The following is an 18,106-nucleotide window of genomic DNA, read 5'->3' on the forward strand; positions in this document are numbered from 1 at the left end:
GGGGCTGCAGGGACATTCAGGATGCGCCAGATGTTAAGAACATCCAGAGATGTGAATGGCAGTGGGGAAAAATCAATGCAGAAAGTAACTCCAAAGATCTCATCACTGAATGGCAATCAAACCAGAGAGGTTTTTCCTGGGCAAGCACCAACTCTCTGTCATCAGCCCTCGGACAAACTGCCCACCAGTCACCTTGCCAAGGTTTGCTGAGGAGTCCACTGCTGTCAAGAAAACTCTTAACTCTTCCCCAGTTGGTCCAGCAGTCTGAGTAGTTGAGACATTTTCTGCTACAAAGGCTCTTACTCCAAGAGAAAGTACTCAATGTGAAAAAGCTACATTAAAGGAGGGGGAAATGACAATTTTATTGCCAAATTAGAAGCTCACCGAGAGGTAAATGAGTTGTACTTAGTGAGCTGCTCCATTCAAGGCAGAATTTCCCTTGTTTACATTTAAGATGAAGAAGGATAGGGGAAAACAGAAAATAGCAGTCTCCTGCCAATATACAAGTGGGAAAGGCTCAGAAGCAATGGGGAAAATATCACACTGAGGCTTCTACAAAGAAGCCTCCATTTGGAATAGCTACAACCAGGAGCCACAATGAAGTTGCCAGTTGTAACAGAGCTTATTTGCAAATAAAATTCACCACAGAACCAAAAGTAAAATACAAAAGTATTGAACAGATTCCCGCAGTGTTAGGAGAAGTGTGAGGTAAGGTTATCTGTTCACCTCAGCCACAAAATACAGCCTCAGAGACTGAACCAAGCCAAAAGGCTTTTTGTTATTGCGCTAGGATAGTACAAAGAACAAATATTCCATCTGGCTTCAAAAGAAATTGGAAATTTTCTACTTTGCACTGCTGACAAAGTATTTTTCAGGAACAGATTGTAGTAGCATAGACTTTGCATCCTATTTAAGTGTACACTATCACAGCCTGTCCTACAAGAGAGTGTAGCCAGCTCAAGAGAAGTATTAACCCTAGAGCCTAATTTCTATCTCAGTGCTTAGCTTCACCTAGCTGGACGCAGCACAAAGGTTACTGTCTACAGTATGTATAGATATATATATATATGTGTATGTATATATATATATATCACCACCCAGAAACACACACACGCACACACGCATTCGTACCTAGAAAACTAAAGAAAAATCAGTACATACAATGTATAAAACGTATGAATGTGCTCAAAAATGCACAAAACCCGCTTTATTTTCATACTTCAGAAATGCTCAATAATTTGTATGCATGGTTCTGACTACTGCTATCCATCCACTTCATTAGACCAGGACTTGGAACTCGGAGAGGACTCGGTCAGAGATCCCACAGGGTGGAGAACTGCTCCTCTCGTTTCGTACCACTGCTGCTGGAGCCAGGCACAGCAGAGAGCAGGATGGGGTGGTGGAACAGCTCCAGGCAGAGAGAGGCTTCCTCCCAGGGCTTCCTCCCACTCGTGTGCCAGCAGCGCTCCCAGAACTGTGATTCACGCTCCCGCTGGAGTCAGGGCTGTCTGCAGTGTCTGCAAGGCGAGACACCAGCTACGACCTCGATAACCAAACTCACAGTTTTCTGTGCAAAACGAGTGGAACTGTCAAGACCAATCCCCAAGTACAGTATAAGCCTATAGGCAAGACAGGGAATAGAAAGTAGCAGCATATTCCATGGGGAAAGAGTCAGCTGCACTGGGAAACCACAACAGTGGGTTAGGATTTGTCATACAAGTATGATTTCTCATAATTACTAGAAAAATAGATCACATACACAGCCCCATGCAATGCTTTCTTCCTGTCCCTCTAGGCTTGTACCCTTCATAAGGTAACAGGAGACCACTCACAAGAGGCATTCTTTACAAATTCCTTAAAATTCATCTCATCTGCTGACTATTACAGTAAGTCAAGGAGAAGCAGAGGCAATGGGAGTATGGGAGAAAAGGGTAAACTATTTGTACACTGAAATCCAAACTTAAATTTAAAATTGCCTGTAAAGATTATTTTATACTCATTATCAAAACCAACAGTGCTTGACTTTGGGTATCGTGAGGGATTGAATGAATCTTTGCCATCTGTAAATTAACTTAGCTTAAAGAGTTCAATACGAGGGGGAAATTTAAGTTGACATATCAGACTGAAGCAAACTGCTTTATTGATTTAAGTACACTAACCTCATTATAACCCCTTGTGGGACCTGGATAAATGGCTTGAGGGGCACAGGGGAAATCTCCAGAACAGGGTTGGCTATTTATGGGACTGAGATAAGGAAGAGGTGTCCAATTAGAATTAAACATCACCTATAGTACATGTTGATCACCGTTTTTAAGTGGTATTTGTAGAACTGTAAAGAAGTGAAATGAAGGGGAGGGAACACACATGCTAAATATAGCATGCAATAAGAAAAGCAAGAACAGTGGTCTTGTATCCAGGCCAATTTTGTGCAACCATTCACTGTAAAGAAGTTAAACCAGAAAGAAAATACCCTAATCTTACTTATGGGATTAGAACAAACAGGGGCTTTACACAGTGAACTCAGGCTGCATCAAAGTTAATTGCCCCCCATCTCTTCCCTAAAACATTTCCTAACACACATGAGGGTTCTACTAAAGGGACATCACACACCCAGTTTTCTTGGTGGGCCAGAAGTTTATCCAACAATACAACAAGTAACTGTCATTGCAAATCCCGTTTCTCTCAGTACCCATTTGTCACATATTGCGTAGGCCACTCCTGCTCCAGCTCCTCTGGTGTTCTGATCAAGGCACTGTGTTTTACACAGTGTAACTCCTGATGGCATGTGTCCCACTCCATAAAACAGGCCTCCAGCCCCCTCCTCTGCAGCTCCATCTTCTCTGCTTGAACAGTGATTGCCCCCACCCTTCTTTTCCATTGTCTGTTTCCTGGGTCCAGTGGTATCCAGCCAAATCCAAGCAGCTTTTTTCTGATGTAGATTTTGATTCCTCTCAGGTTAAGAAAAAAAAAAAAACAACCCAAACTACCCATACTTCTCACCTCCTCAGAAGTCAAAGGAATTCTCTGCTCTCCTTTCCATAGCCAATGGAAAAAAAGAGCAGTTGTACAATCCATATTTACAGGACAAATTGATTAGTGAATGAATAACGACAGCCAAAAACGAGAGGTACGATCCTAATCTAGAACATAAAAGCAGTGTTTGAAAAACAAAGTGGAGATTCCTTCTGAAGTTCAAGCCACGGATTAGTGTTTGTCTGTGCAAACAGTTGCTAAAACTCAGAGCGGTGCTGGGCGCTTCACTCCTTTATACAATGGTGTTGAGGGAACAGTGGCTGTGGCGGCTGCCTGTCAAAGTTTCTGCTGGGGTGTTTTCATTTGTGGGTGTGTCAGGAGGGACAAGAAAGGTGCTGCTGTCAGCAGAGTCTTCCAGCTCCACTGGAGAAGGACCAACTGAGGGAGGAAGCGACCCCTCTGTCAGCTGTGGGGATACATCACAGTTTCCTAGTGATGGAGGACTGCTTTGCACAGCCTGAGAAAGAACTCCATCTGCAAAGGACAAAAAACCAAGCAGAATCAGAACGTGAAGTTTACCATTTCCCATTCCCAAACAGATTTATGATCCATACTTCTGGGAGCTCTGAGTTTTTCCTGGTTTTGAGCTAATGCACAACAAGATGAGACTGCAAAGAGGAAAAGTGTGTAACAAAAATAAAACTTTGACATATAAATAAGATGCTTGCACTAATCAGGCTCACTTATCCTGTGAAATATGCTGCTATAAAATCCCAAATTGGAATGATTTCTACAGTATGTGAATATCACAGCTGCAAAACTGAAGAGCACTGGGTGAATCATTAGACAGTGGTATTTTTGGTCAATTTTTGGGGGGTGTGGGTGGGGGAAGCAGGGAGGAGAGAAGAGGCTGGATACATTTTATCCAGAATCTCTTGTACTTGACATTTGTTCTACTTCTTAATACCAAACTCTATCAACCTATCTTCAAAAGGCCAAAAATGGTAGCAGCATGTTAGAAAAAAGGTAACCAGCTAATCCATCCAAGGTTAGGCTCAAAAATAGGTAAGGTTTAAGAGGTAAACTGCTTACAGATTGGATTCCACTGCTAATTTAGGTGATTCAAAAAACCCTTGAGAAAAACCAAGCTTAATGATACATTTTAACAAAAGACTTTTCCATCACAGAAATTGCAGATTTTTGGGTAAAATGTCTTTTCCCATCACAATTGCTAAAACACATAATTATAGCTTAAAAAAATCCATCCTTTAGCCAAAATGGAAAAGCGGAAGAAAAGAGAAATTATTGTCTGCATACCTGGAGTGGAACAAAGGATGCTGTCTGGATTGACAGAAGCCTCATAAGGAGGAGGTGGGTCATCAGGATGTTGAATATCTGGGTACTTGTAAGCAGTATAGGGTGGAGGGGGATCGTGAAAATGAAATGCTCCACCTTCCCCATCGTCTGAAAGATGCAGTGGAGTAAGGCCAGTTCCAAAACCATCGGGGCCGTAATCAAAGCCAGGCATCCTGCGGCCCAAGTTGAAATGGTGCACTATTTCAAGAGAAGGAAAAGGAGTAAGTGACTTTATCTCGTGCTGTCTTCTTCAGTTTAAGTCAGATCTCAACACTTTTTTCCACTTTTCACACCCCAGGAACTCAGGTCTCCTGAAGACCTAGAAAAGTCTACATAACCCATCCAAGTCAACTTGCTGCAATTACACAATACCCAGGCCCACCTGCTCCCAGTCTGTTTGTCCTGCATCACATCTAAATTTGACTCTAACCTCTTCAAACTACAGACTATTGTTCACACAGAAGATATTTCAGATTTGGAGCACATACAAACAAAAATATTCTTCCATTATCCACTACAAAAGTTCAAGTTTGAAGACCCCACCAAGACACAGGCACAGCCAGGAAAGACGATGACATTTCTCCCCTTTCCATACCCCAGTGTGTCAATACCCAGCACAAGGAGAGAGCTGATACTCACAGTTAGCTCCAATCAGAGACTCAATGCGCTCTCTCCGCCTCTGGCGCAGCCGGTGCACCATGAAGAGCAGCAGGGAGAGGATGAGGAAGGAGGAGATGCAGCTCACGATCAGGCGCATTCCACCGGCCATGGAGTCAAACAGGCTGTTGCCATCTGTTCATCAAACACAGAAAAACAGCTTGTTATTTTTGTTCAAGCTTCATTTCTCTTGATGTTCTTCTGTCAGTAACGGAGAGATAAACGTAGAGTGGAGATTCATTAGCCTGGTTTAACACTTCTCCGTATTTCAAATCTGTAAGAAAATCATGAATCATCAGGTGATTTATCTTTTTACTGCAAGAAGATCTGAAAGTTTCTAAGAATATCTTCCTTGGGAAAAGGGGCAAAACGTTGAAGACTTTGGGCCTCAGAAAATTGGAAAAAAGGTTAGTGGCATTTTGCACATCCACTTGTTTCCTTGCATGGCTGATCATATTATACTAAAGAGGAAAAGGCTTGAGAACTGGCATATATATACACTACATAACTTCTGAACATCCCAACACTTCCATTTCCACTAAAAAAATCTCTGAACATTGTCACTGTCACCCAGATGTGGCTATTTAAATTCCACATGTCACCAGTACACTGGTCAGCACCACTAAGTGATTGGAACATGGTAATAGTCACTCAGGAACTGAAGAGATTAAGGTGAATGGGAATTAAACCCTTTGCTAGAATCATATCAAAAGCAAGTGGCAGAACAAGAAACAGACCCAGGAGCTCAGAACTTGGAGAGCTCTATCCCATTGTTAGCCAGACCCACACAGGGAAGGCTCTTGAGAACAAATTACCACTGTACTCCCAGCACCAGGCACAAGAGGCATTCATTTCTCAAATTCAGCTAATCCCCCTTGGTTATGCCTAAGCAGCACATGCACACACAGGTACTCCACACAAACTAAAATGACCTAAAGATGATGTACTGTGCTCTTTGCACTAACTTCCCACTGTAGAGTTCTGAATAAGAAAAACACCCAGGTTAGGGGTGGGTAAGAAACAGATGAGGTGGCTTCACAACGTGGTCACCTGCTGCCACAGGACACCAACACTAGCAGGGATGGCCTCTCTTCCCAGTCACTACCAGAGGAACCAGCCAGGCCCTGGCCACCTCTCCACACCCACTCCATATTTTTCCTTTCACTAACAGCAACTGAAGTTTTAGCAAAGATTCCTCATAAAAGAAGGCTTTTAGCCCTACAAAAATTTAAAGTTTAGCTTGCTACACATGCTAGTAACAGAAAAATCCACCTAATCTGTATCATTCCAGTCCATGGCTAACAGGCTGGCATTTATTATGTAACACCTCCGTGGCAAGAAGAAATCTATTTAATAGTGCACCACGCATAAAGCTCGAACATTACACCCTCTCAGATCCGGCTGTGCAGCACAAAAGCCTGGGTGCTGTCAAACCCTTTAGCAAGTACCACTGACAGAGCTTCAACTGCTGCAGTCACACACCTCCAACCAGCACAGCCTCCTGAACAGCACAGACCTGCCCTGCTCCTCCTCCATCTCACGGCCACACCGACTCCACTGTCCCTACAGAATACTCAGGGCTGTCACAGTAACACTGGAGTGCCTTTAGTAAAACACACTCATAGGTGCAGAGGCCCAGAGAATCTGACTTTAGTCATGGCATGGATTCTGGTAGTGCATTCCCCCTCTGCAGGCTGCACCATGATCTGAGAAACGCTCATTAGACCTTGATGAGTTGCACTTAGGCTAAGCCCTCTTGAGCTTATCAGAAACACTGTCTGTTCCCAGGAACTAACAGGTGTCTAAAGAACATCTGGTTTTTAATGAACAGCCTTGGAAACTTATTTTTCTTGCCTAAATAACAATCCACTTGGAGTGGTATTTTTGTTATTGCACCTTCAAAGAAAGTTACTGACTCAAACTGTAGCCAGGATGGAAAATTACTACAACTAGAGCCCATTCTCTTGTGACCCTATAAACAGGAGCCCAAAGTAGGATCCTTCTGATCTCTCAATTCCCAGATAAGGGGCTCATGTGTACATCTCAAACACCAACAACCAGGGGGCTGCAGAGCCAGCCAAGGACTGTTAGTAATAACAGAGACAAGAACTGTTGTTAATAACCAAGGACTACTGGTATTAACATGCCATGAGAAGGAACAAGATTTGTCTGGAGAAGAGAAGCCACGCGGAGATAGGGCAGCACTTTTCTGTGAGAAAGAACCACATCACAGTACAGTGCAGGAGCAAGAATGTGTGGCAGGAAGTGGGCATGGACTCTAGGGTGGGATTGAGATCATCACAGACACCTGAAGCCCACATAAATACAAAACTCATTATTTCAGAAAACTTGTTTTTACCCTCAGTAGTGCCCTGTAACTGCACCACTTCAGTCACTAGAAAAGCTTCAGCACATCAGTTCTTTCCAAGTATTTTATTTCTTCTACTAACTTTTCACAGCTGCAGGTCTGTCTTAACAAGAGTCACAAGAGAAAAATTATTTTCTACCACAACATGGAGCAGCAATAGACAGACTACCTTGGTTTCAAAATATTCCTCTGCTATTTATCTTTGGCTAAATGAGAAGCATCTTTTAAGTGAGTATAGCTGGGATTGCTCAGCTTACTCCTACCACTGAAAAATCCCCCTACTACCAAGTCCTTGAGTAATATTTGTTACCACTTGTAATCATTGCTCACCCACTCACACTGCAAGAGCTGATTACCTGCCAACCCAACAGCAGGATTTATTTCCCCCAGGTCTCTCCTTGGGTGATTAATTTACTTACTGTTGATTAGTAAACTGTTTTCTTTCATTTGCAACAGAACTTAGGGGAGATACATGAAAGAATCAGACAAAGATAAATACATGCTGATTAAAGAAAGTAATTCATTAATTTATGTCATCTGGAATAGTCATTTATAACCACCCAGAAGGAAAACTGAAATGTTTAATTTAAAATTTTCAGTGTTTATCACTAGCTGAAGGAACTTCATGATGAAAGAAGTCGGATGACTGCTTGATAATTCCTCTCTACAAAACTAAGTTTCTAAAAAATCCACCAGAACACTTCAAGCAAGAGTATAATGAAAGAGTCTCACTTAGCATCAATACAGAAGAAGAGCTTAAGGATGAGAAAGGATGTGGTAAAATACACTCTTCAAATCAGTATTCATGAAATAGTTAAGACCCACAACAATAAGCAAGGATTAAAGAACATGACACGAGGTTATCCCAGGCCATCCGATCCTGTCTGCTGGATGATGCTTTGCTGACACTGTTCCTGCAGATAAAAAAAGTGAAGCCTAAGTCTTAACTCAGCTGATAAGAGTGGGAGGAAGACTCCTGCTTTTTCCCCACTCTTTCAGTGCAGACCTGCCACACTAGCTGCAAACATCTGTTAAGCTTAAAGCTCAGAACAAATGTGACACAAGGAGAGACAGTGGCCTTTAATGATTAATCTCTCTGGTTAGGACCAATCAGACTGCAAATTTGGAAGCCAATAAGCACCCCTTTATTTGTAACAGATTGAAATAGAAGCCTCTGATGGAAGAATTGACCTTCTGCATTTTCCACAGGAGTTCAGAAAAATAATTTCTTAATGCACTCAGATAAGATTAGGTTCTTTTAAAATACCAATAAAAGCAATATTACAGAATGGCTGAGGTCAAAGGGAACATCCTGAGATCATCTAGTCCAACCCCTGTTCAAGCAGCATCAGCTGGAGCAGGACAGAGTCCAACCAGGCACTGAATATCTGCACAGAAGGCAATTCCACAATCTACTCCAGTATCTGACAGCTCTCACAGTAAACTCCAAGCAAGCTAAATTTCTTTTTTGTACAGAAAAATAACCTCCCCAAAATCTGCACCCCAAAACATTGACTGACAAACAGTTCAAAGTCAACTTCATTGACTTAATCAATTCAAAACAAAAACCTGCACTGATATGCCAAATCCAATAATTAAGGTAGTAGGTCCCGATTATTACTGAAACTCTATTTAATTTTAAAAACTCTGCTTCCCACATGATCCCTGCATGAACACTTCACACACATAAATATGCTCATGACCAGAAAAAGATGCTTAATTAGTGCTCAAGAGAAAAGTGTTTTGTTTTCATGACAACTAAACATGACAAAGGAAATGTACCAGATGCTCTATTAAAAACCCACAGTATCATCCCCCTCCAAACTGAAAATAAACTACTGCTTCTCCTTTCTAAGAAGCATCAGGGATAATTCATTTTAACCAGCCACAGCCTGAAGTGTTTCCCATGATTTGAGACCCTTCCCCACGGGATGGCTGTACCCAGCAATGCAGAGGCAGGTAATGGACATGTTTTATGAAAAATCCTTTTGCTAGGATTTTTCTCCTGAGAAGCCGAGAGGCCTCAGAAATTAAGTGTAAACAATAATTATCTGTTGCTGTGGAATGCAACAGGTGCATCTTTGATTGGTCTCATGTGTTTGTTTTTAATTAATGGCCAATCACAGTCCAGCTGTCTCGGACTCGCTGGTCAGTCACAAGATTTTATTATCATTCCATTCCTTTCCTTTCTTTGCTAGCCATCTGATGAAATCCTTTCTTCTATTATATTATTATAGATTTAATATAACATTTTATTTTAATGTAATACATATCATAACATAATAAATCAGCCTTCTGAAACATGGAGGCAAGATTCTCATCTCTTCCCTCATCCTGGGACCCCTGTGAACACCACCACATTTGGTGAGCCCCGAGTGAGGAACACTGCCACAGAGGCACTGCAAGGATGTGCTGTTTCAAACAAAGCTATACCCAAAGGTGAGCACTCAGCTGATTTTCACTGACAAAGCTGTAACAGAGTCGTACCTGGGTCCAAGCAGGTGAATTTGCAGCACTCCTTGGGGTCCTTGCGGTACTGCTGGCAGCCCTGGGGCCGCTCACACAGGGCGGCCACGCACATCTCGGGCTCCCCGTTGTGACACGTGCAGCTCAAACAGGGATCGTTCCCCTTGGGAGTGAAGTAGTAGCCTTCATCCACAATGTTGTCTTTGATATCAACACAGGTCTGGCCTAGAACAGACAGGCACAGCAATGTCCACGGAATCCAGCTTCATTTGTTGTGTTAAGTGATTTGTAAACATAAGCAGAGCACCAGTTAAAATCCTTGACATTGAAGAACTTTGAAAAAGGGTCTCCAGGGAGTGGGAAAGATAATGGATGGTCCCAGGGACACAGAGATGATTTTCAGCTCATTGACAAGGGGAGTTTTAGGTATTTAATGGAACTGACACACTTCCAACCATCCCCTCCAAGACAAAGGAAAGCAAGTGGTCTGAGAAGTTTAACCTCACTGCCCAAGCCTGCTGCAGCTCCCTTCCTCTTCCCTGGAATTAGGAAAAGCTGTATCTTTTCTAGATGAAATCTTTAGGCCTTTTAACAGGTCAGGACTTAAAAAGGGAGCCAGGCAATAGTACTTCCACTGTGCTAGCGGCATCAGTGGAAGCACCTGATCTCTGCCCAGCAGGGGAAGCTTAGCTGCCTTTTGCCCACTGACCTAAAAGCAGGTGCCAAAACCAGAGACAACAGTGCTGGGAGCTGGCAGCTGTACTGACTGCTCAGGGAGGATGGCCTGTTCCCTCCAGCCTATGCACAGTCAGCTGCTGGGGTCCAAAGGGAAGATAAGACTGGGAGAGACCTGAGGAGCTCAATCTCTGATCAAAGCAGAGTCAGCCATGACATCCCAATGGGTTGCTCAGGGTTTTATCTAATCTGGTCATAAAAACCTCTGAGGACAGAGGCTGCACAACTTCCCTGGCAGTCAGCTGCACCCTGTATAACCCTCAAGTTAAACAACTTTTCTCCTTGCAAAGAAGCACCATCTAGATCAGGTAACGTTTAAGATTACCTGATAATACTGCAAATATCTCTGCTAGTATCAAGGCTTTTGGAGTACAGGAATGCAGATACAGAAGATACAGAACAAAAGCCTTTTTTTTTTCCACTTTTAAGTCAGTCAGCTCCACTTGCCTTTCCCTTCTAGGTCTAATAATTAGACGGAAAGAATTTAGTAGAATTTGCTATACTCTAAAATAAGTGTTTCCTCATTTTAATGTGAAATTAATAACTTAAGAGCAATGTTTACTAACAAGGCATTTAAGAAAAAAACCAAAAAACTTTTTTTGCCCAAGTTTATTTTGGGGCTGATACAGCTGCCTAATGACTTTTTAGAAGAACTCTGTACTGTGTGACAGCCACACATTATAATTAATAAATTATAATTTATTAAAATCAAGCAGAAATATAACTCCACCCTTTTTTTCTCAATTCACTGGGCCAAAATTAGAAAGGGCAATGAAACAATTTCCAGCTACTTATTATATGCATATTTAAACAAACAATACAGTTAACACTGAACTGAACCCAACTTACTCCTTTTGCAGAGGAATGAAGCTTTCTTATAGCAGCTTTCAACATACCAGCCGTGGTAACCGTCGCGCCGGAGAGTTTGAGAAGAGTAATACTGGAACTGGGCACAGAAAACGTTTTCCTTTTCAGGCACACGCTTATCAAAATCAGGGACAGGGGGTAAAAACACTTCTGGAGAGCCTGGAACAAGATACATTGGCATTAGCAGCCTGTGGGTACGTAAAGCTTTAGAGAGGCTCTGTAACATCGCCCATTTCCTGTACACCAACTCCAATACAAAGAGTCCTCCAGCACCAGCTCCCATTACCAGCACTGCTCTGGGGGAGGGCAAACAGCTGGGAGGGAAGGGCTGACTCACACAGAAAAGAGGCTGCTGTTTTCAAAGTACTGGGTAATTCTGTCACTCTGAACCAGAAGTGATACTCCAACATCTCCACAAGTGCTGCTTCACAGAGCCCCATGGGGTTTGCCTGACAATAGTCATACACCTCTTCAAACCACGCTGAGTTTGGTCACAGTTGCTACCAAGTGGAGCAAGAACCCACACAGCAATTTTGTGCCTGGCACTCCATGCACCCACCAGTGCTTCCAAAGATGTGCATCCACCTGTGCAGCCCTCACAGAGCTGCTCCATGTTTGGGGGGACGCACTAGGGCATCCACAGTTTGGTGCTTTCAATCATGAAACAGCATCCTGATGGGCTCCAAACAGCGCAAAAGGTGTTGAGGGCATTTTCTGGAGGACTCATGTTCCACATGTCACAACAATAAATTAAAATTTTCAAGTTTTAGAAGCCTAAATCACTGTTCGAACAGGTATTAGAAATTCAGAGTCTGCATCAATAAAAGCCTAAGAGAAGTTTTTCACAAACTACTGAATGTTACTATGTACTTTACTTTGTAGAGGCATCTCTTTGGTAGATATAAAGCTTAAAAACAGAAGATTATATGTTAGTGAGAAGGTTTAAATTCATATAATGCATCAAATTAAATAAAACTCATGATAAAGTTATGATGATTTCTCTATAATTCATGCCTCTCTGTTGTGACCACTCTGTCAGCAGATGGCAGTGCAGTCAGCTTTCCAAAGAGCAAAGAAAGGTCCTTTTAAGGAGAATCTTTGCATTCATGTCTCAAAGGAAGTATTTTTCAAGACCCAACTGTTTGAAAATTCTGATCATAATTATGTGTCTGTACCTAAAGGAGAGTTTTCCTTCCAGATTATCCATGGATACTGAAAACTATCCGTGAGAAAAAACCTATTCAGATTAGTTTTCAAATGCTACACTGGAATTCACAATGCTGATGCTTAAAAAACAACATCTTTGTTATAATTTCTACATTACCTAAACCAGTACAGGAATTAAACACACAACTGTACACATAAGAGTTTGTATTATGATTTAGATCTCACTACTGAATTAGCTAATAATAAAAGGTGAAACATAGCTTTGCATTTTCAGCAGAGGGAGCTGCTTGTTTTGCAATTGAAAGGGTTTAGCCAGTGACACCCATCAAATTAATGTTCAGTTTTTCATATAAAAGGAGATATATTTCTGGGATTATGCAAATTCTGACATGGTTTAAGTAAACTACCTGAAAATACTTTAAAAAGAAAAAGTAAATTCTGCAAAACTCAAGTGTGTTTTTTTAGTACACAAAATTCTACCAATTTTTAAAAAGCTAAAACCTCCAAACATGCTACACTAGTCTGCAAATACTAGAACCAGGAATCAGCAGGTCATCTAAACATTCACCACAAAGAATGAGAAATCACAGAGAAATTCCCTTTCTCTCATTTAATCAAGGGGAAAACCCAAATAAACTGACATGTTCTTTCCATGCCAGCGTGAAAACCCATAAAACTTAAACTTCAAAATAAGATGTGTGTTGAGTATTAAACTCTTCCACTTCTACCCTCTGAAGCAAAGCAGTTCACCTATACTATTTCAACATTACCACTGAAAGAAGTCATGCTGTTCTTTCAAATCATATTCATGCTTTAATACAATTTTCATGGGCACTGAAGTAAGCAGCAATTTGAGAGACCCACCTTTATAAGCAACTTCCCAGTGACCTTCCATCACAGAGTGATTTCTGTAGGTGATCACATACTGATATCCCACCCAGAACCTGCAAATCAAGTTACATTCTAAAGATACAGGCCAAAAACACATTAACAAATTAAATTACACAGAACCTTCTAATGTCTTCCTATGTAAAAGCAATGTAGAGAGACTACAGTTGAGGAACAGAGGAAAATACTTGATAAAATACTTATTAGTTTTCTAGGTTTACAAATTATAACTGACTGTGTCCTTTATTTCTACTCATAAACACCACCTTATTCTGTTGTCATGGCAGCATTTCAGTATCTCAAAACCAAAATCACACAGCAGCATCCAGAAGTCAAGTATTTCTGAACATAAACAACCTAGGTCAGACTGTTCTGGATCAAACCATTTAACTCTTCACAGACAGAAAAAACACCACTACTCAGCCACTCCTGGTGATCTGACACGGCAGCCCAGGAGTGACAAAAAACCCATACACAGAAAAAGGAGGAACTGTTTGTTGTGAACTAACAGAAAGAAATATTTAAAACCACTCCACCACAGTAGTTGCAACTCAAAAAGCCTTTTTACTTCATTCCTATCTCAAAGTTGCTCTTTGTTAGAGCTACAGGTACATCATAGAAATCAAAATTTTGTTGAAAAATTTAAATAATTATTTTTATACACAGCAGTGCGGCAGCAGTCATTGTTAAATCCACCTTCCTGATGCAGCTCAAGAATACCTCTACCTTGCTAAGACAAGCTAAAGATAAGAAGACTCTGCTGATAAAAAGACTCTGCTGAATTGAATTATCTGTTAATAATTATTAAAATATAAACTACAGATGGGGCACTGCCTAACAGCCAACCAGCACGTTCACACTGGCTTATTCACCTGATGTAAATTTTATCATTAGATTTTCTACACAAACCGAACCACCAGTATTTGTAGCACACAGAAACCATTCTCTGTAAACATAAGATCTTTGTCCTTTTCTTCCTACTCACCTACGGTTGTTTTCCTCTCCCAGCTTTTCTTCCAAGCTCCACTCCTGTGCCAGGATGAAGCTGAGCTCCTGGTCTGCAGTGAAGGTGGCGAGGGACCCGTTCACCTGCTGACATGTCTGCACAGCATCCCAGTAGTTCTCCCCATTTAAATACAACCTGTAACAGCTGGCTGTGCCCTCATAGTGCTGCCATCCTGTTGGGCACTTTCCTAGGAAACATGAAGAATAGAAGGGAAACCATTCCCCCCAAATTAGGACCTTTAAGGTAATGCATCCTAATCAATTATCACTGGGGCACGTACACACAGTAGTGTGTGCACTTCACCTCCGGAGGAGGAGGTGCACACATTACAGATCCCTGAAGAGTTACTTCACTACAGTTTCTGATAATTTACATGTTTTTAAAAAGATTAAGCTCCTAGTAAAATTTCATCACATTGTCACAGCCTTTAAAATCTTTAATTAAGACTGACCATCTACTGTGGAACACATTTCCCTGCACATCTTTATAAAACCAATAAATTTGATTAATTCAAGCAAAAACAAGCAGCACAAAAACCCCGGAGGTGGCCAATTTAATGACTGTCTTTCTTTAAGATGATTAGCAATACATTCAAGGTGCTGTGAAGTGTTCAACCTACTCTTACAGTCTCAATAGTATTCATATAATCCTGCCCCCAAGAGTGAATCATTGAAGGCGATAGAAGTTCTGGGGAAATTCCTGGTTGCTTTGTATAAATCACCACTGTAAGACAGATCTTTAGGAAATAAGAAGGTGAACTGCTGTCTCTGCTTTCTCTCAATTAACTCAACTAAGGGAACCTGAAACAAAAGTCTTGTAGCATTTCTGGATGACACAGGCCCATGGGCTAACAGAAAGAATCACAGGACAGGAGGATGACATTTAAACTTGCACTATTAATTTTGCATTGCCTAAGAAACTTAAAATTCAGAAACTGTTTTCTGTTCATTGCATTTCACAGTTCTGTTCTCAAGCCTCTTTATTCTGTTTTGTTTCTTTTGGTTTTTTTATCCATTTTTATTATGCAATGAGTTGTAACAGAAGGACATATATAAAAGAAATGCACAAACACCTGAAATAGCATTGCAAGTAAAAGTTTGGTCAAAAATCTATGAAACAGAAAAGACTACTACTTTTTAATTTAAAAATAGCCTAAATTTGTAAATTAATTAGCAGAGAGATGGCCCAGATTTCCCAGTCTGCAACTTACTGCCGAAGCGGACGGGCTGAGCCACGTTGACGGTGTGGAAGCGGGTGGTGTCTGCTCCTCTCCCCCAGCTGTGCCTCGAGTCCATGTTCTCCTTCCCATGGTAAGTTCTCTGGTCCCCTGTCAAGCCTGGGGACCAGGAGGAATAGTTACTACTGGTGAAAGATGCAAGCAAAGGCAGATTTCGTTTTATTAAACTTTCTCTGGGTTTTAATTCAAGACGTATGTGATACCAGACTCGGGTAAGCAAAGATGGCAGGTCCCTGCAGTAACAGCTTGGCCATTTTACTCAGCAGGTAACTGAAATACCTTCTGAAAAGAACCAAGAAGCCATTACACACTCGTGCAGGGTAAATTAAATATTTTGGCAGATTCTCACCAGCCTGCAATTGCACACAGGACCTGCTGCTCATCATTTCAACTGCTGCAGCAAATGCATCACTCCCAGCACATTGTACCTGCTCCTGTTTACAGAACTACCCACTCCCCAGCTGCTCTGTTCCTCAGCTGTGTGTTCAAGGACATAAGACAACTCCTCCAATACATTTTCCAACACATGCTCTGAGAGGTAGGATGTAATTAAAACCAGGAAAGGAGACTGATCTTCAGCCAGAAGAACGAGGCTTTTTTTATTCACTCTCAAGCTTCTAAAGGAAAAGTTAGTTGATGACTTCTGAAATAAGCCCCCACATCCCCTAATCTCAGTGTCAGGGTTAACAGGTGTACATGACCACCTGATTCAGTAACTTAGGAAGAACACAGTGTAAGATGCTATTCAAGAAAAGGGGCTGGAGGGCTCCATGTGCCTACCAGGAGTAAATAAGGAGCACCCAGTTCAGGTGGAGGCAGGGTGGGCCATAGCCATCACAACTAGCAGGAAGGCTGGCATGGTGGTGGGGAGAAACGTTAGAGAAAGATGGAGGTGGGCACCAAGAATGATTAATGTGGAAACAAGAGATTAACCTTGAAAAGAGAGAAATTAACACCCAACACTATAAGCATTATAAATATCTGCTTGTATGTTACTTAATACTACTAGATGTTATTGAAGGTAATAGGGTTTAACCAGCACAGTGCTATGTAGACATTCATTTCTGTATAAAAAATCTGCTTATTTTCCTTTAAAGCTGATTAGCTCCATTTAGCCTCACTAAACCAAACAAACAAAGACATGATCCCAAATAAAGAGAAGCTACACAGTCTTCTTCAACATCTGTTTGAAATATATATGAAACCATGTCAATAAAACTTTCTCTTTTTGGACTACCTTTGGAAAGCAAGAGGTCCACAGCAATTTCATGGTATATAAACCCTGAGCTGCAGGCTGTTCACTGCATTACCTGGGGGAAAGACTTCCACGAGACCCAACATCAAACAGTGCACTCCATGGAACAAATGTAGGCACTGATGAGCAAAACAAATCCCAAGCTGGAGCCCAGGAACAGCAGAGTCGCTCTGCACTCATCTGTCCCTAGCATACTGAGTTGGCCCTGGGTTAATGGGATAAGCAAGGGCTATTTAATTATCACATTATCCTAGGAATTACATGTCTACAGAGATCACCCATTAAGGAATGGCTGTGCATAATACACTCACATGGCCTTACAGGAATAAAGCAGAAATTCTGGTGCTCAGTATTAGAATGTTATCTATAACAGGCAAGAAGTCAGTGCCAAGAAACTCAGCATACACTTCAAAGGACACAAAACAGTAAAATTATTTGACAGTGAAGATTACTGATTTTTTATTACTTTAAAGGCTAATCTATTTTTAGTTTTAGAAACTGTTTTTAATCCTAACGGTTCAGTAGCACTATTTACACTATGATTTTCAGAGCGATACTGAGACACTGAAAAAGCAAATCTTCAATTATAGCAAGGCTTTAAAAATAACACTAACCAATGCAGACTGCTTTATCAAATTCCACTGAGCTCAGCATGGGGAGCTCTATTTTCCCATGGCATTAAATGGTAGCAGCTAAACCCAAAGAACCAGTCAGAACCAAACACATGAAGAATCAGTTCCCTCTCAGAAGTGAGAGCAGATGCAGCACCATATGGCTGACCCTCCGCAGCTAAACAGAACGCCCACGAGGACTTAACAATTTATCTCCCCCAGGAATAAAACCAAAGTTCACAGGTTTTAACATGCAAGGTTAAGGAAGGGTTACACAGGCTAACATCCTAAATTAACAGAATTTATGCCAGATGCTTTGAAAAACAGCTACACAGATCCCGCACAAAGAGAGTTCCATCACTTCCACCCAGGAAGCAGAACTCATTCCTTCCTCAGCATCTGCCCTTGTCAGCAGATTCACGCTGAAACCAGGACTGAAGTGGCACAAAGCAGTCACCACAAGCCACTTCTTCAAGCCCAACGCTGTCAGCTGCTTAATAAACTGGTGCTCTTCAAATAT

At 41.5% G+C, this 18,106-nt stretch overlaps 1 protein-coding gene across 1 annotated transcript in view; it reads right to left on the minus strand.

The window, feature by feature from the left end:
• Positions 1 to 203: 203 nt before the first annotated feature.
• The window catches only part of DGCR2 (DiGeorge syndrome critical region gene 2), a 43,955-nt gene continuing 26,052 nt past the window's right edge, over positions 204 to 18,106 (minus strand). The window contains exons 3-10 of the mRNA XM_054288814.1: positions 15,694 to 15,819; positions 14,463 to 14,670; positions 13,454 to 13,533; positions 11,405 to 11,581; positions 9,842 to 10,045; positions 4,969 to 5,121; positions 4,291 to 4,527; positions 204 to 3,507 (exon numbers count right to left, since the gene is read on the minus strand). Coding sequence (XP_054144789.1) covers positions 3,266 to 3,507; positions 4,291 to 4,527; positions 4,969 to 5,121; positions 9,842 to 10,045; positions 11,405 to 11,581; positions 13,454 to 13,533; positions 14,463 to 14,670; positions 15,694 to 15,819 — 1,427 coding nt within the window. The 3' untranslated portion in view covers positions 204 to 3,265. The remainder of the gene's footprint in view (positions 3,508 to 4,290; positions 4,528 to 4,968; positions 5,122 to 9,841; positions 10,046 to 11,404; positions 11,582 to 13,453; positions 13,534 to 14,462; positions 14,671 to 15,693; positions 15,820 to 18,106) is intronic.

Source organism: Melozone crissalis, unplaced genomic scaffold, assembly GCF_028551555.1.
Source record: "Melozone crissalis strain CALT ecotype California unplaced genomic scaffold, PUWL_Pcris_2 ptg000063l_1, whole genome shotgun sequence".
NCBI lineage: Eukaryota > Metazoa > Chordata > Aves > Passeriformes > Passerellidae > Melozone > Melozone crissalis.